This window comes from Myxocyprinus asiaticus, chromosome 9 (genome assembly GCF_019703515.2).
Source record: "Myxocyprinus asiaticus isolate MX2 ecotype Aquarium Trade chromosome 9, UBuf_Myxa_2, whole genome shotgun sequence".
NCBI classification, from domain to species: Eukaryota; Metazoa; Chordata; class Actinopteri; order Cypriniformes; family Catostomidae; genus Myxocyprinus; species Myxocyprinus asiaticus.
The window spans coordinates 33,443,055-33,466,840 of NC_059352.1; the positions used below are offsets into that span (position 1 = coordinate 33,443,055).

The window sequence follows — 23,786 nt, forward strand, 5'->3', positions numbered from 1 at the left end:
GTGGTTTGTTAGTGCATGGTCATTAGCTGACACAGCAACAAACATAAAAGTACCAGCATAGGAACGTAATACATTTTAAAATGCATTCTAATTAATATTATTGTTTTAGCAATAAATGTGTAATCCAAGTAACAATTTTATTCATGCCTGTAACTGTAATCAGATTACATAATTCTGTACGCATTACCACAAAATATAATCATTTTACAGCACTTTACACCCAACACTGCTTATGGATTACTTTTATGTTGTCATACACATTTGGAATGACATTAGGGTGAATATTCATTTTTGGGTGAACTATTCCTTGCACCAAGACATAAAAACCTAGTACATTCATTGCTGCTGTTATTGTGTAAAGAATTGTTTTGAAATTTCCATTACATGCATATCATTCACAACTTTGAGTAAAATAAAAGTTTTTGCATTGAGAACAACTGCTTAAAATGACTTCGCATTTACACATCTTTAATTTGTAAATAGTTTTCTTGTATACACCAAACTTGTGCATTTTGCTGAAGGAACAAACTGTTCTGGGAAAGACAAGGTTTGCTGCATCTGAAATACTTTGGCATGTATGACGTCTGAACCTTATAATAGCCACAAATTATTACATAATCACATATCAAGTAGCAACATCTGTTGACATCACCTGTCCAGGTATGAAAACAATTCCAGAACCTCTTATTTATCTGAAGCATTCTAAATGACACAAACGAGGTTGATTTACAAAGATCTCTAATGAAATGAGGACTTGTAGATTTCAATATCTTTCTTTTCCAAAGCACAAACAGATCTCATTTCATAAGTGTGCATCATATTCATAGTTAATGAACAAGAGAACTGGGATGAAAAATATACACAAACAAGAGGTCGCTATAAATGGAAGCATTTAAAACTCCCCATGTATGTAACATGGAACTGTTGACAAATCCATTGCAATATTTTCTATTCATTAGTCCAATTAAAACAGATAAAGGGGTATCTGTATTTATATAAAAAAAAAATAAAAAAAAATGCAAAGCTGTTTAGCTTATAAATCAAACATGAGACACCTGAATATCACAACTTAGCAGTGTCCATATGTCCACAATTCTGAGTTTTTAGCCACTGAACAAGTATTAACATGTGCTAAAAGATCACTGATCGCACAGTGCTTTAAAAAAATCATAAAATGTATACATATAATTCCGACTAACAGTATTCTCAAGTCTACAGTAACTCACTTCTTCGCATAATGGGCTCTCAAGAAACTAAAGTATAGATTTTACTTGACTGCTGACATTATGGTTGATGGGTATGATGGACACTGCACTGGCAAATGTGTCGAAAAATTGCATCAATTTAGTTAATAACACTTGTGTTTGCCCATAAAACCAGCGGCTAACTGACTATTGAGTCTCTAACAGGCTTCTCATTATTAAATTGGCATATTGACCAGATCAGAAATAGAACACATGTTCTAAGCCATAACAGCACAGCTGGCTGAGAGTTCTAAAACACAGATCGAGTTCTAGAACTCAAACCAACTGAATGATTCCAAGGGAGAATTATGGACAATTTGAGTTCAATCTGGACCTTGCTCATTCTGTTCATAATTATTCTTGTAAACAGGCTGTTGTCAGTCTGCGACTCCACTTTTGGTACGCTTGCCATGTAGTGAAACACCCGAGGATACAGCGTGGCCATTGCAGGTGGCACCAGACTCTTCCTGTCCCTCCTCTAGTTCAGGAAGTGATTCCTCTATCTCCTTCATACGGACCACGGCCCGGTCAATGGTTGCTATGGTGACCAGGTTAAAGTCGTGTAGGTTAACCAGGTGAAGGAGAAAGTTCCGACACAGATTCCTTCGAATTATGTGTGGCCCGAAGTTCTCCACAAACAGCATGCTCGCCTGAGTCATCTGATTATCGGCAATGAATCTGGAGAAAAGACAAAAGGCAATATATGAATAGCGCCACCATTTCACCAATAAGATGCAAAGATGCAAGCTTTGATAAGTCTATGACCAAGGCTCTAATGATATTTAAAATAGACAATATAAGGAAAAGATAAGACAGACAATATCAATGTCTCTTTTTACCCATTCTTCATAACGTGAAGGTTCCACAACTTCATTACTTCTTTCTCTCCCTCATTCACATCTGTGAATTCTTCAATTTGCTTCAGGCAAAACAAAACATAAAAATTTTAGTGAAGCCATAAAGAGCAAACTGACAGTTTCAATGAGTGACAGCATACACTCTTCATACACCACACTGACTCACAATACACAAGAGCTTAAACTGTATTCAAATGTATATAGCAATTACGGTACGTTCTCAGAAAGGTAGATATTGACGAGCCATTTTACCGTGATGGTCTTTTCTTTCAGCCATTCAGGGTCCCTCTCATCCTCACTGTCCACCTCCATCTCCTGTGGGCGGAGGGGCATACAGCTGTCACTGTGGAAATACAGACGGTTGTGTCCGCTAACATAGGTCCGCTGTTGCTCAGGCTCACCGTCCTCTGACTCCAAAAACTCAGACAAACTCGGCTTGGTTCGCTTTGGCCTAAGAGAGAATGAGAGATTAAACATCCATGGGTAACATTCTGGAACAAAAATTTTCAGACAACACAACTGTCAATAAAACGGAACAGCTCTCTCTGTGTTTATCTGTATAAAGAGAACATGAAGCACAAACAGTCATGATGCTAAAAGCAAAAAGAACATATATTATAACAAAGTTCAAACAGGGGTGGCCTGGGTAGCTCAGTCGTAAAGACGCTGGCTACCACCCCTGGAGTTCGCTAGTTCGAATCCAAGGGTGTGCTGAGTGACTCCAGCCAGGTCTCATAAGCAACCAAATTGGCCCGGTTGCTAGGGAGGGTAGAGTCACACAGGGTAACCTCCTCGTGATCGCTATAATGCGGTTCGCTCACAATGGGGCACGTGGTGAGTTGTGCGTGGATGCCGCGAAGCCTCCACACACGCTATATCTCCGTGGTAACACGCTCAATCCACGTGATAAGATGTGTGGGTTGACAGTCTCAGACGCGGAGGCAGCTGAGATTTGTCCTCTGCCACCCAGATTGAAGCGAGTCACTACGCCATCACGAGGACTTAAGAGCACATTGGGAATTCCAAATTGGGAGAAAAACAAAACAAAAAACAAAAAAACAAAGTTCAAACAGAGATCAAAATGACACTAGAGTCAATAGCAGTAGTTTCATACCGGCAGACGAGTATGTGGGTCACAGCAGTCCTCTTCACAGGGCCGTTGCGGCTAAAGGCAAAGCCAGGCTGGCTGTGGATGTCTTGTGGATTGCCGACATACGAGCCATCATAGCACTCATTTATAGACACATCTATCCGAGCACCTTTAGGGTGAGGCTGGAAAATGGAGGGGAAAGTTTACCATCTTGGGACTAAATTCTGTTTGCCATTAGGACACATTTTTTACATAAGAAATTTTGTAGATATGACCAATGATTATAGCATGATAAACATCCTATCCAATCTCGATTCCCAGTTCTGCTGCTATAAAAGTTTTCATGTAAACTGTTATTAAGTATAAAGAATTGTCTGATAACTGTTACTAGGGCGGTCACAATTATGACATTTGACTAACGATTAATTGTCAAACAAATTATCGCGATTATGACGATTTAATTGTCTGTTTTAGGGCTTTCCCGATTATGACGATTGTCTGTTTTAGGACTTTCATGATTTTGACGATTAACTGTCATACAAATGGTCATGCTTTTGTCATAGGTGTATGTGTGCTTCATAAACCTTAAGTAATTTATTCATATTTAACTTTTACATGATTGGATTTAAAAAAGTATAACGTTAAAAATAATATTTTAAATATCAAAATATTTCCAAATACCTGTCTCTCTTTTTGGTCAACATTAGTCTTGGTTCATTTTGCATTTACACCGTTGTTGTTGTTGAAACCCAGCCAACCTGGATAGATATTATAAGTATGCAAATGTAAAATATTTCTATCCAAAATTCTTCACTTTCACATGTTACTTTAAGGCTCTATTTTAACCCACAAGCCCTTATTTCACATGAAGAAAGACCTTTGAGATTCTGCATTTCTTCATTCAATTATCTCACAGGGCTCCTCTGTGTCACTGCGTGTATGAACCAAATAAACATAATGCCAAATAAAATTTGCTATTACACAATTGTTAAATTAAAGTGAAACCGAAGCGTTTTGCATCCACTAAAATCCTTGTTTATATTTTTGCAGGAGTTTGAGAAGGATATAGCTGCAGGCAGTGCTCCAAAAAGGGGCGGGAGCTCCAAACCGCCATAAAAGGGAGCCCCTTACCTAACCCTTTCCATAATCATAACCGTGAGTGGAAGTGACACCCCCTTTTGGAGTTGGTGCAACCCCCTTTTGGAGGTTTCCAGCCTGCAGCTATATCTAATTGGAAGTTTGGCGTGAACCTCCGCAGACGGCGCGTACATCACAACACTTCAAGTACAGTTCCGAAGCGGTTAATCACGCACTCTTCAGGAGCTGCACTCAGTGCGGCTCAGTGAGAAGGTTGGAGTTCAGTTGAATGACATGCTGAAATGCACTGTTCATTCCCTTATTTGGACAGTAAAATGTGATTGGAATTTAAAGTGCACAGTAATCCAGGTTCTCAAATAACCGCGGTTAGATCAAATAATCACGATCAGACGATTAGTTAATAATCGCGAAAGGCCTACCTGTTACACAAGAAGTATTAAACTACTAAAACAGTTCCATTCAGCTTTTAACTCAAGTCATATCCTGACAGTATTTAGGATGACCAAAACAACCTCTTAGATTTTAATCCATTGACATGAAGCATTCATGAAAGAGTCCTACTGTTCTTACCACGTAGCTGAAGATGAATCTACTGTGAGAGAGTTTGAGGTGTTTCAACAGGCTGTAGAGTTTACGGCAGTTGAGTGTGCACCAAGGACAGTGCAGGTCATCTCTGGCCTCTGTCTGCTGACGGGTGTTATTGTTGTATAGAAACTGTGGATGGACAGAAATACCTTCATGCTGCATAATTTTCTCAGAAATATTATTTTCAAATGTAGATGGTTGTCCAGAAAATTAGGTAAAAATTGTACGTTTTAATTCAATTTTCGGTTCCACAGCAATATAGTCATACCTGCACATTCAGTACAATTGAAAAAGGTGATGTAAAAGATTGCAAATGTCATTTTGGTGCTTTTTAACAAAGCAACACCAGAGCATTCAAATCTGTTGACTTTGAGAGTAACATTTTTTTATTATCATTATTTTCTTGAGTATGTATAGCATTTATGTAACTATTGGCTAAAGCATTTTTAAAAGAGGCTATTTAGACTAGTGTCAGAAATGAACTTTTCTATTAAGAGGCAACATTTGCCCCGCAGAGTTGTTTTTAGACACATTTGTTTTTTACAATTATTAGGGCATTTATAGGGCATATTTTATAATCATACAAAATATGACAATATGACTTCATTGTGTTATTTCAAATACATCAAATTTATCAATTCCTTAAAATACAAGTTCAACCTGAATAACCAGATAAGCGGGTGCCTATAAATCAAATAATTTCATGTGATACATGTGTGTGTATATATATGAACATATTTCTTGCATATCGCCCAGCCCTACTATCACAAAGAGTTCAAAAATTTTACCTGGTAAAAGATGCGTAGTTTCTGTCTGGGTTCGCAGGGGGAGTGCTCTCTCCTGGTCTGTATGCTGGTGCTCACTGAATCCTTCACCGCTGAGAGAAAACAAAAATCAGCCTATAAACAACTAAGATTTACCAGTACTGATCCATCACAAAAATCGGTCAGATATTATGGACAAAGAACTTTCAAAGTTACTGTATTTTACGGAAATAGAGTCGCACTTGGTCAAAATTGCTTTGTTGAGAGAACATAAACTCTGATAAGTTGCATCTCTCTATAAGTAGCACTAACAGAGGCTGCATGCAGCAGACATTAGGATCTGGGAGCAGCCGCCTGACTTCTCTTCAGCCACTCAACTGTGAAGATAACCTCAGGATCTACATATCGTATCATGCAGTATTAGGCCTTGTTTTAATTGGGAGCATTTGCTTTAAGTAATCATGTGTAACAGTTTTTCATATTCTCTTTATGTTTCATGAAAATAACATGACAAATAAGCCAAATCTGTTTATAACATATGCAACTCTATGCTGTATACAAATAAACAGCTTTTAGTCTGTGAATAAAACAGTATGCTTGTTGTATTCTATTCATTCACTAATGTTAGCGACTGTCTATCTTATGTTATTTCTTATATTTAAAACCCTCTTTGCTCTGCACTGATTATCCGGTTCTGATATTTGCAAGCCTCTTTCTCTGCACTGATTATCTGGTTCACTGACTGAATATTTTTTTTTATTAGGAGTGTGATAAAGTCAAACAAAGGAAAAAAATCCCACACAATACCTTATCTTGCAAGAAATATTCCAAAATGTTATTACAATGTTTCAGTCACACGACCTTCAAGGTAAGGTAGTGTGTAGGATTTTTTCCTTTGTCTGACTTTACTACAGTATATGGCCTTTGCACCTACCCATTCTTTTTCAGGTGTGCTTGGTTAGTTGTTCATTAGGAGTGCGATGAAAAGTCATTTTGTGGGGACGTGAGGAGTTGCGTTTAACAGCGGTCTAGAGCTTGATATGATGGACAGATTATTTAAACTGGCCGTATAAAAACACTTCTACCGTCTCTATAGCCCGTTTCACACATGCAAACATGTAAATTACAGGAAAATCATTGGGTTGCCTTTACTGGTAAATGTACCACGTGCAGTTCACACATACCATCAAAATGGACATTTATAGATACTAATGATACAACTTCTCGTTAAGGGAAATCGCCACAGAAACGTTTACCATTATTTTCAAAAGGGCCATGTTCACACATGACCTCTAACCTGAAAATTGCAGTACATTTTCAGGAAAACACTGTATGTGTGAAAGGGGCTTATGACTGGTGTTTTCATCTGTTTGTAAGCTTGTGTTTTAGTGTGCAGTTTGTTTGACCGGCTGACATCAGTTACGTATAAATTATGTAAATGAGTCGCTTTGGACAGTATGTCGTAGGACCTTTCAGATGATAAAAAAAAAAAAAAAAAGAACACGGTAAATACAGTACATGTCAATATTATTTATAATGATAATAGATGAGCCCTGCATTATGCCTATGGCCATCAGATTAGAATTTGGTATTCTTTCTGACAGAACACAGCATAATTGCACGCACCAAACTTATCCAAGATCAGATGTTGGTTTGCTCCCTTACCCACAGGAGCAGTTCGGAGTGTGCTGGGTCTGCTCTCTGTGGTGCTGGTGTCAGAATTGCGGGTGGATAGAGGTTTGGCCACAGGGGCTGTTGAGGGGTCACTAGGGTCACCTGTCCAGCGAAGAGTGAACTGCAGAGTGGGTCCCTGGGAGAAGGTCTCAAATGGGGGCAACCTCTTCAAAACACAAGTATCACAGTTGCAATCACCCGTCCATATTTCTATATGCACAGAATTATATATAACTGAACACTTTCAATACATGACTTCAGATAAACTGTTTAGCAGAAAGCATTTGGAGAGAGAGTGAACTGATATTTTGGCAAAAACCTTTGATGAAATGTGACAAACACGTACACATTCAGTAGCAGACACACATAAACAACTTTTAACTGTAAAGAAATTCCCCACTTATTAAATGCTTCTGTCCAGAACTTTGAATGCATGACAGGAAAGGTAAAACAGCTTATTACATGGATGCAAACTCATGGGGGGTGAAAAAGGTGAGAATCACTGGTCCACGAACATGTTTTCTGGTGATATTTTTTTTAAAGAATAAGCTAAAAGTACCAATTCTTGTGATTTTTAAATGATTCAACTATAGCAAAATAACTACACCATTGTTCAGAATTAGCTGCAAAAATAAAGGGTATTTTGAGGTGTCTTGCTTCTGTTTCACACATTTGTTCAGTTTCATTTACTGTTCATTTCAGTGACCACTTCTGGAGATGCCACTAGGTGGCGACAAATGAGCATCTTATGTGCTCCGAGTGAGTCATTGAATCATTTTGAGTCGTTCACGACTGAAATCTACCAAGAGAATTTGTAGTTTAAGCATTATAAGAAAAAAGCAGTACTATAATTTCCCTTCAGATTGTGAACTGCTAGGCATGACTTTTCATCCAAAAAGACAACAATAGTCTCAATAATGAGTTTCAATGGCATCTATAATTTCTTTTTTTAAATTTACGTCACCAAATCTACTGACTTCAGGAGAATGTTTAAACATTATAAGAAAAAATCTGATCTATTATTTTCCTTAGGGATGCACCGATATGGAATTTCTGAGCAGATACCGATAACCAATAATTTACAGCTCATTGGGGCCGATATCGATAACAGTTACAGATTTCTTAAAAAAAAAAAAAAAAAAAAAACGTTTTAATCCTTTAACATGGAACTGCTAGCTAATTCATTAAAAGCTTCTTATTTTAAAAATGTGTGATTTAAAAGCTTAGAATTTGGACTTGTTGCTATTTAAGGTTTGGCGGATGTAACATGAACCAGACATGTGCCTATATTACTATGTATGCTGATCTGAATGACAAATAAATGACAATACACTAGCCCATTTATATGAGTATTTATGGTAGGGTTGGGCGATAGGACAATGTTATCTGATATCGACGACGTCTTACAAATCTCCCGATGTCGATTTCGACACTCATTGACAGACGATGATTAACAATATCGGTAAATGGCAAAACCATGGATCTGGGAAGTCACCAGATATTTTAACAGTAGCCCAGGGTATGAAATTTGCACCCGCCACCCACCAAATGCAACGAGGCTGAATCCAGCTCCTTATTCGCAAGCTCCGCGTCCAAATGCAGGTGTTTCATGAGCGGGTAAGTTTGCGCATATACCCGTAACAGTGATGGGCTACATGCAAGACGTCTCGGGAGTAACACATGACTAGAAATGCTGTTAAACACAAAGACACACACTTGAAGAAACACACTTTATTATATTTGTAAGAACAGACAAAAGAAAAGCCGTCAATGCCCGTACTGATGCGCCGATTGTTTAAAGGTGTGCAGCGGGAGCGTCTCGTGGACTCACATGTAAAGAGTCTTCTGTTTCAGTAGTCTGAAAACTGTTTGCAAGAATAATGTCGTGTATGAGAATGCTGAAAATGACCTAAGATCATCTCAGGAGGTGCTCGAAGTTTAGTTCGCTTTATTTCCATGGATCATTTCGCACTTAACATGCATTTTGAATGCAACTCTGCAGGTTCACTCAAATACAACTTTGTATCAAAGAAACAAAGACGAAAGTGTTTAAATCATAAAATATTACAAGACCACGTTTACCTTGAACCTAAAATTGAGTTCTACTTTATTTTCTTTAGGCAGCATTAACTGAATTAATGAAACACAATAAAAACACAAATTCAATAACACACATTTGGCAGCATTATTTTGGGAACACAAGGAAATTTATTAGGCTTACACCTGTTATAAAAACTGGTGTTTTCTATTAATTTAAGCTTAGACTAAGTAAAGTGTTTAGCTGTTTGAAAGCAGAAATTATGTGGGTTGTGTTGAACTTTCTATAGGTAATGGTTTATTTATTTTTAAATATGATTATTATAATTATCTTTACATTTATAATTTTCTTTAGTTCTTAATTTTTAGGCTATTAGTAACATCCCACCTGCAGTCGAATACTTGCATGATGGCAAATGGGGCTGTTGGAGACGGTAAATATTTGGATTTGGGAAGGTGGTTATATAAGATTTTTTGATCACTTTATTTTAATTGCTTTTTTCGTTTCGTTTAAAGTGCAATTTGAATTTATAAATATCTTTTAGATTTTTCATGTTTTAATAATGATTAAAATCAATAAAGCAAAAATATTCAACGACCCTCAGCAGGGGGTGTTGAAAGCTTCTCAAAGAAGACCAGGAGATTTGGGTAAAGCAGGATTCTTTATTGTAGAAAATTACGAGGCATCAGTCTACAGGTCAGAACGTGCTGTCTTGTGCGGCAATCATCAAGTCTAACTAAGGGAGGTTTACATTGTATTTTATAGCATTCAGTGGGCAGTCTTTATTCCTAATGGCCTTACACACAGGGGTGAAACAGATGTGAGAAAACGCACCCCTGACTGTGAGCTCAAATAGACCTAATCTAGATAAGTATCACCAAATAGCTTGAGGCCTTGTGAGCTCCAGCATGCCTAATCTAGATAAATAGTATCGCCAAAGGGCTTGATGCCCACCTTGTCCCGAGAACTTGAGACAGGCCAACATTCACACACAGTTTGATTCTTATCAAGAATGAACTAAGAAAATTCAACTACCTGCTACTAGGGATGCACCGATCTGATACAAGGATCGGTATCAGCTCCGATACTGACATTTTTAAACAGATCGGGTATCAGTCCGACGAGCCCGATCCAAATCCGATACTGTGTGTTAGTCATGTTCGTTACTGTCAAGCTCAAAAAATGACATAAAAGAACCATTAAAACACAATTAAAGTAGTTCATAAGACTCTTGCATTTTATTCAAAGCCACTTGAAAATATGCGATAGCTCTGTGAATCACAAAAGGCTGTGTTTTATAAGTAAATATATAAAATGCACACGCAGCTCCAGCATATTATTGAATGGCACAAACAGGACTTCCTGGAGAGTTCAGAATGTCAAGATAAAAGCGTGAGGGTTTAAAAGTTAAAGGTGTCACAGAGAGACTCACGGAGGCAGAGATATGAACTCAGTAGCAGGGTTTATTGAACAGATGATTAAAACAGTGATGTAAACATTGTGAGTAAATCCAGTTGAGCAGAGTGGCAAACAGCAGGTGAGATATATCCAGACAGGGTACAGACACGATGAACAGATAACTCACAACAGTCTTATGATACTTGCAGGCAATAATGAAGACACAGGTATGTTTGATATAGTAGAAAGGTGTAGAATCTCAGAGATACTATCGATGAGAACAGACACAGTGTGTGTGTGAAAGCGGGGTATATATGCAGTCCTTGATTAGCCACTAATGATATGCAGGTGCGTGTAATCAGAACTCAGGGGAGAGTGAGCGCTGATGGCAGTGAGGAAGAAAGAGAGACCAGTGGATCCGTGACAACAGGTGCACAATTGAGATATATTAATATATATTACTATTACAATATATTATTATTATAATTTGTTTACAAATTATAATAATATTTAAGTTGAATGGGTTCCAAAAAATAACTGTGTGAATGAAAAGTGAGCTGATAACTAAATTGAACAAAAAAATAAATCTGAATCCAGATACAAGTTGAAAGAAAAAAAAAAAAAAAAAAAAAAACGGCTTTTCTACTGATGACTTATACTGGAATTACTGTTAATTTTGCTGCTACATTATCCAATATACTAGTTAACAATAAAGTGTTTCTTAATAAACTATACGTTTATATTGAAATAATGTGGTGTTAGAGGTTTGTGTTTCTTTACATATTAAAGAGTACACCCAATTAGTTCCACACAATAATGTAAAGATATTCTAAACTGATTATGCAAAAAAACAACACTGTATCGGATCGGGATCGACCGATACTGAGACTTCCGATATCGGAATCGGAAGAGAAAAAGTGGTATCGGTGCATCCCTACCTGCTACAATCTCTCCCTGTAGATGTCCCCCTCTCTTATTTCAAGCAATTTGATAGCATAGCGAAGTCCTTCATTTGGAATGGTAAGCGTCCCAGATTACATTCCAGTAAGTTACATAGGTCAATTGACAAAGGTGGGCTAGGCTTACCCAAGATTTTGTTTTATTATTATGCATTCGGTCTCAGACATTTGGCTCATTGGTCACTTCCACCTAAGAGAGCCCATCCCTGGTTTTGTATTGAACAGGAAGTTCTTGCCCCTATTTTGCCATTGCAAAGCCTTTCTATTAAACTAACCAGAGAAGTGAAGTTACACCCAGTTACCTCGCATTTGCACGTGGTATGGACAACAGTGTCCAGAGTGTTTAATTCGGACATTTATTTAAATGTTGCCTCGAGCATATGGCTGAACCCAAAATTATGTATTAATAAGTCCCCTTTCTGCTGGTCAGAGTGGATTGTGAGGGAGGTTAATACGCTCGGTGACCTATACGAGAGTGTAGTGTTGAGATCCTTTGAAAATATGGTTCAACGTTTTAGGATTCCCAGATCTCAGTTCTTTAGGTATTTACAGCTGCGCCACCTGCTCTGTATTACTTTTTGGGAGTAGCATACACCCCCCTAAAGCGGCAGATACTCTGGGAGTGGTGATTACTGCTTTTGGAAAAGGTCATGAGGCATCAGTGTATTACTCCCTGCTAATTCAGAGTCTGGGGGACAGAGCTTCAACTTCTCTTAAGAGATTATGGGAGAAAGGTTTAAACTTGATATTGGAGGAGGGAGTGTGGGCTAGGATTCTAAAAAACATCAAGTCTACATCTAGAGATGCAAGGGTGTGTCTGATGCAATTTAAGATTTTACATCGAGTCTATTGGACCCCCTCTACATTGTACAGGCTTGGTCTTAAAGACACACCCACCTGCTGTTGATGCCAAACAGAAGACGGGGACACAACCCATGTTTTTTGGGGATGTGTTAAGATCCAACAATTTTGGTTGAGGGTTCAGAGCTTTATGAGTGAAGTATCGGACACTCAATTTTCATTTTGCCTCAGACTCTGTATCTTAGGCGATTAATATTGGGGATAGTAATTTAAAAAGTTGGGTCCTAGTCGGAGTTATGATCGGCAGACAAATCATCCACAGGGGGTGGAAGTCGGCTGGAGCACCCTCGTATCGGGAGTGGTGCGGGGAGATGGGCAGGGTGGCAGCATTCGTAGAGGTGATTTTTAAAAGGCTGGGAAAATGGGATTTGTTTGATAGTAAGTGGGGTGGATTTTTGGCTTTTTTGGAGATTTCTTGAGAAGGGGCAGTGGAGAGGGATTTCTAGTTTGATGTGTACTTTTGTTATTTTTTGAAAGTATACTTTATTTATTTTTTATGTTCTAATTAGTGGTGACCACTGTAGTGCGTGTTTGTGTTTGGGGGGGGGGGGTTTAATGTATATAATTGATTCTGTATTTTTATGTTGTGTTTGTTTGTCTTATGAATGGAATCAATAAAAACTGTTAATAACAAAAAGAATGAACTAAGAAACAGGCATCATTTATCTGTGCTCATATAAACATGCCATGCTCCAAATCACTGAGATCACAATTTTTCCCCCCATTCTGATGGTTGATGTGAACACTGACTGAAGCTCCTGACCCATATCTGCATGATTTTATGCACTGCTGCCACACAACTGGCTGATTAGATAAATCGCATGGATGATTGTTGGTGCCAGATGGGCTGGTTTGAGTATTTCTGTCACTGCTGATCTCCTTGGAATATCAACAACAGTCTCTAGAATTTACTCCGAATGGTGGCAAAAACAAAAAACATCCAGTGAGTGACAGTTCTGCGGATGGAAACGCCTTGTTGATGAGAGAGGTCAACAGAGAATGGCCAGACTGGTTTGAACTGACAAAGTCTACGGTAACACAGATAACCACTCTGTTCAATTGTGGTGAGAAGAATAGCATGCAGGTTGGCGCTGTTTTGGCGACACGAGGAGGACCTACACAATATTAGGCAGGTGGTTTTAATGTTGTGGCTGATCGGTGTTTATATCACATTTGTTTATGTACCATTATATAAATAAATAAAAATTAGAGGTCGATTGATAATAAATTATGCTGATTCGATAATGTGTTGAAAGCCAGTTAGTCTGCCAATATTTTTTTTTTACATTGGTAGCCTATATTAAATGTTCTTAGTCTTTCCTTCCTGTGATGGGGAGGACCAGACAGAGGCTACAAGAGTCCAAATTTAATTAAATTCCAGATGCATTTTATGTTTAACTTTGAAATACACCGGGGACTCTTATTTTGAAATGTGAATTGTCATACATTTCAGATATGGCTTAATGATTGTGAACTACTCTGCAACAGCTGAAAACACTCACAAGCCCCTGTGTGCTTGGAGAAAATACAACAGTGCCGCGTTTTCACTTTGAAGGATGTAGCGCATGCATTTACTTAAATCGTATTCTTTTGCAGTTTGATAATTACATTAGATCATATTACGATTCCTGTCTTTCCGCCCCCACATTTAAGACATCTATTGTATCATTTAAGATATTTAAGACTTTTTATTACCTTAAATTTTGGAAAACTGAATTTAAGACTTTAAGGATACGCGGGAACCCTGTAATATGGGAAAACGATTGCCCCCAAGTAACATACATGCATGTTTTTGTCGTATTTTCGTTTATTACCTCATGAAACAAACAGAATATGGGAAATGGCATGTTGTTACTTACAGCAAATAACTAAAACCAGCCCTAAACAACGAATCAAGGTGCAGAGATGTTGAAATAATCTTCCCAGTGTGACATGAGCTTGGCTCTCACTCACACAGATGCGCAGTGTATGTGCACACACACTGTCGCTTGAGAATGCTCGAGTCCCTGCCTGAAGGAAAGATTTATCTGCGAAAATATCGGCGGTAATTCCATTATCAGCGCGATACTATTATTTAGATTTTCCCGGTAATCGGCCAGTAATATATCATCCGCAGATATATCGTGCGTCCCTAATTTCCTACAGTATTTTTACTGCTGAGCGTGACTTTTATCAGAAATGACAACAATTATAGCTTAATAATATTTATGAGTTTCAATAAAGTCCATTATTATAAAGCGGCTTCCACATGACTTCGAGGAGTCAACGCTCTTCTCAACGCCAGCTTCAAGTGATGCTTTTCCCTCTACATGACAAGCATTGCAGAAAGCATCACGGAGGGGCAATTTTATGAGTTTGCTATGCAAGAAAGCAGGGGGTGTGCACAATAAGAATTGAAAACATGTATTTGGAAGAGAAAAAAAAAAAACTGTTAATTGCTTTGATTGCAGAAAGGAACAAGAGGACTCGTTTACGTAGTCTTAGCGTGTTCTTGATTAATTTAAAATAGTTAAATAACTGGGGTCTCTGGATGTTTTCAGAAACAATAAGGTAATATTTCATTTAAAATTATGAGACATTCACTATCTCTTCATAAATTTGGACAGTTTTAAATATTTCTTGTTGCTTTGTACTCTCAAAGACATCATTTGTGAGGCAAAAACGTGCGGAAAAACACTGGTGTAAAGTTCTAGCCGGGGGCAACGCTGACGCTTCACTCTAGAGACTTCAAAGTATTCATCAGTGCTGACACGAGTCATGTGAGAGTTCCTTGATGTATAAACCAGTCACTTTTACACATTAATCATAGCTCTTTCGCTCCTTTCTCTCGTTGATGATCAAGGTAGACTCACATGCCGATGCTGAAGTGAATGAACAACATGCCAATCTTATTCAGTCGGTTATTACATGTACCAGTTCATTCAGTTTGTTTACAAATATGAAGTTTTACGAGTGCCGCTTCTTTCAAACCCTTCATGCTCCATTCCTGTCAGATGCAGAATAACTGTGCACGCGCCCTCTGTATCCAAGCACGCAATTGTCCGTATTTGTAATAAATCAAGTAATTTGCCTCGGTAGGACTACGGTAGCAAAGCATGCAATTGGCCGCTGCTGTAATCATCAAGCAGTACTCAAGCATGCATTCAGAGTCTGAACGAAAAGTGGCCAATTTTGATTTCAAAACGGTGAATTCCGCCAAAAGGTGAGGAGTTTGCATCCGTTATTATCAGCAGACATAACCAACCTTTCCATCCAGAATGGTCTCCCATGTGGCCCTCTTCTTGCTGACTGGACAGTCCTCAATCTGTTGCATGGACACCTCATATTCCCCATCCAGCAGCTGCAACCGTCTGAAGGACAATTGTCTTTTATCAGCTAGAGTGTGTAACACAAGGAACAGTGCCCACAACCTTTCTGGCACTTCTAAGTGAAATTCAGCCTTTTGAAAGCACTAATATTACTAGCCTGTTTTTATCGAAGACGGTCATCTGTGCAACAAATGTTTCTGTGGCGTCTCCATCGCCTCTGTGGGAAGAGTTTCTCTTTTTTCTGGATGGAAGCTCCTCTTTTACATCTGCAAACAAAAGCATCAAGACTATTTTGTTCTGTTTAGGTCCAGCATAGCATTTGTAAGGCAATGGCTATGACAACTGAGGCCTGTCTCAAGAAGCCGGTTTCAGTGCAAGTTTGAGTTTGAGCAAACTCTGGTTTTACAGTGTCAAGAAGAAGGGATGGTTTTCACCGGTGTTCAACGCCATAGTAACTTACGCTACATGGCTAACCTGCTCCGGAACATGTATAATTTTGGGTAACAGATCGCAGCAGATACTGAACCAATCAGCTGTGAGTAAAGCGTCATCTCTGATGCAATAAATTCCCTCCCCCTGCATCTCTTACTCCACAGAGAAATATATGTATATTTAATGGACTATGATTATTATATTAAGATATTACAAGATTGTTTATTAGATTGATTAGATCTTTTGAGCAGCATATATGAGTTTCTTTTCATTTCTTTACATAATAACTGTCCCTGTATGCAGTGCCTGATGCTGAGAACCTCTGAAATAATACTGTTTGCAGAGGTGTTTCTAAGGTGATTCTCACACTTTACAGACACATTTATTGTGTGACTAGTCTTTTCACCTGAACAAATATTCTGGTTAAAATTATATTGTGGGCTATCACACAAAGTGACATGGCTTGCACTTCATTAATATATATTAGTCATTTAATTTAAATTAATATAAATGCTTTCACATTTTAAATTAATATATTGATTTTGTAAGCTTTTAAAATGAATAAGCCTGTGTGTTGCTATTGTGAACCTATATCAATTTAATTACACATTATATTCAGTTATTTTTTTCCAAGTCACCTCAAACATCCACAGGCTGCAGCAGTGTTACTTCTTGTTGTATAAATGTTTAAAGTCTTCATATATTCATAAAAAAATAAATAAATAAAAGCAATGAACTTCTTGCAAGAGGTAAATCGTGCCGACTCTCTCCAAGCTTCACCCATTGGCTGTTCTTGGCAAACATCACTCATTCATGTGCACAAGCTTCAGGGTTAACAACGATCTGAGGATCAAACTCTGAGTTGACAGAAGGTTTATAACAAGTGTCTTGAGCTTGCTAAACTCTATCTTGCTCAACCTGAAACCTACTCTGAAACTCTGAGTTTGTTCAGCTAACTTCATGAAACAGGCCTCTGCAGTAGGCAGTGCGCACTTAAATGTACTGACTATGTTTGAAAATGTAGGGTGCTGACTTTAATTGCTCTTCACACCAATTCAAGCATCATCATGGACAGACGACAGAAAAGGTTTCGATTTCAGTCAGTCACTCACCATCAGATTTTCTGAAAAACATGATACTCTATAAATTGTTGCCCCTATCCGTTATTTATAGATATTATCCTGACACACTTAGACCCCGTTTCCACATGGTATTACAATGCGTCTCGGGTGATTAGATCACATGTGGACAGATAAGACATATTGCTGTTTACACCTGGTCACGTAAATGCATCTCCTGTGATCACTTGTGATTGGATTAGGAGGGGAGGGTCTCTGTTTCATGACAACATACATCAATCACTATGTCAGTGTGTTCCTGGATGACAATAAAGCGCAACAAAGTCAGAAAAGACAAAGCACGGGAAAAAATGGCAAGCTTTGTCTCTCAGATGCGCTTGAAATTTAATCTACGCACAAACGCAACATGTCAAGCAGAATTATCCGTTATTTTAGTGGATTACCTGTATCAAAGGAGCTTCGGGTGTTTGTGCTTCTCGTCTTATTTGATATCAGACACACTAAAGAAGATCCGTTAAGCTCTCGTAACTGCATGTATCCGCTTTGTTAAAATTTTCAGATTGGATGGTTATTTCCTTTTAAAGTCGCTCGTAACCAAAGAACTTTAAACTTGTTTAAGCGCAGTGGTTGATTGACAGGTGAGGGGTGGCGCTTTAGACCCCGTTTAGACCTGTATTTAGGGCTGACCACATGTGATCGGATCACCCGAAATTCATCTTAATACCAGGTGGAAACGGGGTCTTTAGCCACGAAATGTGTGGAAACCTTGAGAATTCCGCAAAGCTTTTCCACACGTTCTACCCTATTTAACGGTTGTCACACCATGTACTTCTGCTTCCACTCACCGATATTCTCATCCGCCTCACAGTTGATGAAGCCGTTGGGGTCTCTTTTGCCTGTGCGAGACACCCTGAAGAGCAGAGAATAGGATTTGACCATATGACTGTTACTGGGTTCAAACTCATTGCTGGACACCAGAAGGGAAGGGAAGGCACCAGGCTTGGTTTGGCCGAGATCCGGGTTCAAAGGCACCTGCTTTTTCCCCGTAGGCACTTGCTTTATAGGGCAGCTGACATCCTGAGGGAGCAAAATGGCTGTTATTTCCAAAACTAACAGAAAAATAAGATATTTTAAATTCATTTTTCTCAAGGTTTCTTCATTCACCAGGATGTTGTAATGTGACAAGACATTGAAGAAAAGAAGAGCTCACCTTGCGCTTTTTATGGCAGACTTTGACAAGTAGCACCTCAAGCGCAACTGAATTTTGTTCATTTTCTGAGTTTTGACATGGCTTATCTGGTCAAGGAATAAAACAATAGGATCAAAAACTTCAAATGATGTTTCATTGCAATCAGGCACAGCTACAATCTAATCAGGCAGAACTGGACTCACCATTCTTGTGAAAAAAACCAGTGAATGTCAGTTGCATATGTGAAGCCAAACTGAAATCACAAACGAAATACACAAAAATCACACTTCGGAACCAAAAGATTCCACCAATACGAGATTTTCCTATAATAACATTTCCTGTCAAAACCATTTAGTGGCTCTGAAACACAGTCATTCTAGAAAACAGAGGGCTAGTAAAACTGCTGTTTCTGCAAATTTTGCCTCACATGTACACCGATCAACCACAACATTAAAACCACCTGCCTAATATTGTGTAGGTCCCCCTTGTGCCACTACAACAGCGCCAACCTTCTCACCACAATTGTACAAAGTGGTTATCTGAGTTACTGTAGACTTTGTCAGTTCGAACCAGTCTGACCATTCTCTGTTGACCTCTCTCAACAACAAGGCATTTCCGTCCACAAAACTGCCCCTCACTGGATGAATTTTACCATTCGGAGGAAATTGTAGAGACTGTTGTGTGTGAAAATCCCAGGAGATCAGCAGTTACAGAAATACTCAAACCAGCCCGTCTGGCACCAACAATCATGCCACGGTCGAAATCACTGAGATCACTTTTTTTCCCCATTCCGATGGTTGATGTGAACCTCCTGTCCCCTATCTGAATGATTTTATGCACTGCTGCCACATGATTGGCTGATTAGATAACCACGTGGATGATTGTTGGTGCCAGACGAGCTGGTTTGAGTATTTCTGTAACTGCTGATCTCCTGGGATTTTCACACACAACAGTCTCTACAATTTACTCCGAATGGTGCCAAAAACAAAAAACATCCAGTGAGGGGCAGTTCTGTGGACGGAAATGCCTTGTTGATGGGAGAGGTCAACAGAGAATGGTCAGACTGGTTCGAACTGACAAAGTCTACGGTAACTCAGATAACCACTCTGTACAATTGTGGTAAGAAGAACAGCATCTCAGAATGCTATTCTGAGATGCAGGTTGGCGCTGTTTTGTGGCAGAGGGGGACCTACACAATATTATGCAGGTGGTTTTAATGTTGTGGCTGATCAGTGTATATTAGAATACAGCTTGCCAAAAATCGGTAGAAGCTTAGTACCTCTGAGACTCATGCTCCCCTTTCATCCTCTCCACTCTGGACAGCATGTCATCCACTTTAAACGCTTTGCTGCAGAAAACGGCCAGTTTTAGCTTCGGTACTGACAACAGACATTACAAAAAAAAAAAAAAGAATTGTATGTCACCCACCTTTTATCATTTGTTCGTGAGTTTCTATGAGACATGAAGGCGAGGGTCCTGTGCAGTAATATTGGCTGCGAAAGAGCAAGAAACAAAAATTAAATATACCCAAGGTAACAAGACTCAAATAGCAAGCATAGATGTAGATGTAAGTAAAGAGAACCTGACATGAGACATTTTCAGGAATCTTGAAGAAACTTTACACAGACATATATATTTGAGGTTTCAAAGAAAGACAGATCTGCATGTATAACAGCTAGGGCTGGGAAATGTAATTTGTTAATTTCAGCAATTAATAATTGACTGTTTAATGCATTTAATTCTTATTATAACATGTTTAATAAGTAATTAATGCAGTATTCATTTTTCCCCACTTCATGTGGCAAAAACTGGCATATATAAATGGAGCAGTGCACGCTTATTACGTGTGATGCATGTTCCGGGCATAATACACGGGAGCAGATTTACTGTACGGAGAATGGAGACTTCCCCCACAAGTGATGAACCAGGTGTGGGAGAGATATGGACAAGCTGCTGTACTGTACAGTGGCATGCAAAAGTTTGTGCACCCCTGATCAAAATTTCTGTTGCTGTGAATAGCTAAGCGAGCAAAAGATGGCCTGATTTCCAAAAGGCATAAAGTTAAAGAAGACACATTTCTTTAATATTTTAAGCAATTCTACTTTATTTCCATCTTTTACCATTTCAAAAAAACAAAAAGGGAAAAGGGCCTGAAGCAACAGTTTGGGCACCTGCATGGTCAGTATTTATCAACACCCCCTTTGGCAAGTATCACAGCTTGCAAACGCTTTTCGTGGCCAGTCTTTCAGTTCTTGTTTGGGGGATTTTCACCCATTCATCCTTGCAAAAGGCTTCTAGATCTGTGATTCTTGGGCCGTCTTGCATGCACTACTCTTTTGAGGTCTATCCACAGATTTTCTATGTTTAGGTCGGGGGACTGTGAGGGCCATGGCAAAGCCTTCAGCTTACACCTCTTGAGGTCGTCCATTGTGGATTTTGAGGTGTGTTTAGGATCGTTATACTGTAGTAAAAGCCATCCTGTTTTCATCTTCAGATTTTTTACAGATGGTGTAATGTTTGCTTCCACAATTTGCTGGTATTTAATTAAATCCATTCTTCCTTCAACCAGTGAAATGTTCCCCATTCCGCTAGCTGCAACACAAGCCTAAAGCATGATCAATCCACCCCTCTGCTTAACAGTTGGAGAGGTGATCTTTTCATGAATTCTGCACCCTTTTTTCTAAGCATACCTTTGCTCATTGCGGCCAAAAAGTTAGATTTTAAATTCATCAGTCCACAGGACTTGTTTCCAAAATGCATCAGGCTTGTTTAGATGTTCATTTGCAAACTTCTGACATTGCATTTTGTGGTGAGGAAGCAGGAAAGGTTTTCTTCTCATGACTCTTCCATGATGGTCATATTTGTGCAGGTGTCGCTGCACAGTAGAACAGTGCACCACTACTCCAGAGTCTGCTAAATCTTCCTTAAGGTCTATTGCAGTCAAACAGGGGTTTTGATTTGCCTTTCTAGCAATCCAACAAGCAGTTCTCTCTGAAAGTTTTCTTGGTCTTCCAGACCTCAACTTGACCTCCACCATTCCTGTTAACTACCATTTCTTAATTACATTATGAAATGAGGAAACGGCTACCTGAAAACTCTTTTCTATCTTCTCATAGCCTTCTCCTGCTTTGTGGGCATCAATTATTTTAATTTTCAGAATGCTAGTCAGCTGCTTAGAGGAGCCCATGGCTGCTGATTGTTGGGACAAGGTTTGAGGAGTCAGAGTATTTGTAAAGGTTTGAAATTTGCATCACCTGGCCTTTCAAAACGACCTTGGTAAAAATTATCTGAGAGCTAAAATCTCTTAGGGTGCCCAAACTTTTGCATAGTGCTCCTTTCCTTTTTTTCACTCTAAAATTGTGCAAAACAAAAATAATACACTAATCTTGCTTAAAATGTTTAAACTTTATGCCTTTTGGAGATCAATTCATCTTCTACTCACTTAACTATTCACAGCAACAGAAATTTTGGCCAGGGGTGCCCAAACTTTTGCATGTCACCGTATCTCTTCGCATCGCCCGAAAATGCTCAACAGAGAAAATAATAGTTTGGAGATTTGAAACTTCACAAATTAAATTATATCTGTTTGTATAGTGTCTAATAATGCATTGGCAATCTTCACTTAAGTTTATCATGCCATGAAAGCTGGATATGAACTGTATCTGGAAAATGGCAGAAGATTTTGCTGAACTTTTAATTACAGCATGTCCACTGATTTTATGGCATGAAAACATATACTTGTATCAAAGATATATACCTTTAAAATGTGTCTAATTAACTCTATCCCCAAAAAACAAAAACATGTTAATATTTAAATAATTAAAATAAATGATGGCTACCCAATTTCTTGCAAGTTCTGTAAGACAAAGTATAAAGTAAATATATTTATGATTATATTTAAATATTTGTTCTAATGTACCATGTACTATGATTAATCGTGATTATTCAAAGAAAACAGAAGAAGAAAAAAAACTGATTCAAAGCCCTAATAACAACACAATCTAAACTTTTTAAACTAGCTCAGTGTAATCTTAAGGTGTACTTACAGCTATTAGGTTCCTTGTCCGCAGGAATCTGTAAATCTGAGTAGGTTCTGAAGATCAAATGTGAAACAGGAAAAATGTTTAACAGACAATATTAGCAATAAAACACCACACTTAAAGATCATTGAACAATCTGATATTAGTTGTCAAGTTGTCATTTAAGTGCATCTATTTCCATAGCAGACCCTTCATTTACAAGTAACTAGAAGGTTTTTATACATTATAGCCAGCAAAAAAAGTTACTAAGAGTTCTTAGAGATAACACATCGAAAATATGAATAATGTATCCCTCAAAAGACATGATTAAAGCACACGTAAACTCAAAGACTCATCTCCCCATTGCACACTAACCCAGTAATGTCAGACAATGAATTTTTTCAAAGGGTGATCAAAGGGTTTTGACAGATACGAGTCTCACAAGGCTCAGAGGAAAAGCTCATGGTTTCACTGTGTGTGTGCTGCAAGAGACAGATGTGGACTCACTCTCAAAGGCCTGCAGGAAGAGCTCATGGTCGGCCTGCAGCTGCTCCATCTTGGGCTTCTTGAGTGAGTTCACGCCAGAGGACGGGTACACGGTGCTATTGGCTTTACAGTTCATCACCTGAGCAGAGTATTTCTGTGGAGCCATCATACACTAACAATTGACCGAAACGTTACACCAAAACAACACCAGGCGAGATGAATATCTGCACATTGATGACAGACAGTCGCTCTCGCTCCTTTTTAATGCTCTCTACCATTACCTAAACATAAGAAATCGGTAGTTACCAGTCTCTCTGACTAGTAAATTTTATAATATGACTCATATGAGTTGTATATATGTTATTGATATGTATCCTCAGTGTGTTCACTGATCCTCAACAGATGAAAATTAGCACGTTAGCTTGCGGTCATTCACAGCGATGAAAACACAGTAAAATAGCACCGGGTTATCCATCCAAACAGTCACCCATTTACATTCAGCTCTAGGCAAATGTTAGGGTTCCATGAACATATGTTATTTTCGATCGAAACAATGCTTATTTTGGATGGTAAAATCCTACCAAGTGTTGGTTATCGGTACTTGTGCATCGCCCGACCCTTGAGGAAAGCGCCGTGAAAGCCCACCCACTGCAATGTGTCATCCAATCAGAGTCGCGGTTCGGTAAAATCTAGATTTTCTATTGG

General features: G+C 38.6%; 1 protein-coding gene across 3 annotated transcripts; it reads right to left on the reverse strand.

The window, feature by feature from the left end:
- Positions 1 to 447: 447 nt before the first annotated feature.
- On the reverse strand, positions 448 to 23,720 carry LOC127446235 (polycomb protein suz12-B). Of its 3 annotated transcripts, XM_051706986.1 has the most exons (17): positions 23,663 to 23,697; positions 23,103 to 23,235; positions 22,623 to 22,669; positions 20,005 to 20,069; positions 19,856 to 19,924; positions 18,780 to 18,829; positions 18,598 to 18,683; positions 18,233 to 18,464; positions 16,034 to 16,142; positions 15,813 to 15,918; positions 7,265 to 7,478; positions 5,663 to 5,751; positions 4,860 to 5,003; positions 3,216 to 3,373; positions 2,354 to 2,552; positions 2,084 to 2,163; positions 448 to 1,922 (listed from the first exon to the last, which is right to left on the reverse strand). In XM_051706986.1, exons 2-17 carry the CDS (start codon positions 23,215 to 23,217, stop codon positions 1,622 to 1,624), a joined length of 2,064 nt encoding a protein of 687 aa, XP_051562946.1. In that variant the 5' UTR covers positions 23,218 to 23,235; positions 23,663 to 23,697; the 3' UTR covers positions 448 to 1,621. The 3 variants fall into 3 exon arrangements, with proteins under 3 accessions (XP_051562946.1, XP_051562945.1, XP_051562947.1); XM_051706985.1 differs by having other exon boundaries at positions 23,103 to 23,720; XM_051706987.1 differs by having other exon boundaries at positions 7,304 to 7,478; positions 23,103 to 23,719.
- Positions 23,721 to 23,786: the final 66 nt, after the last annotated feature.

Coding starts and splice junctions, on each gene's coding strand:
- LOC127446235 (XM_051706985.1), bottom strand. CDS start 23,250: ATGATGGCTCCACAGAAATACTCTGCTCAGGTGATGAACTGTAAAGCC. Junction 22,670..23,102: donor CTTCCTGCAGGCCTTTGAGA/GTGAGTCCACAT, acceptor TTTGATCTTCAG/AACCTACTCAGATTTACAGA. Junction 2,553..3,215: donor ACCCACATACTCGTCTGCCG/GTATGAAACTAC, acceptor ATTCTCTCTTAG/GCCAAAGCGAACCAAGCCGA.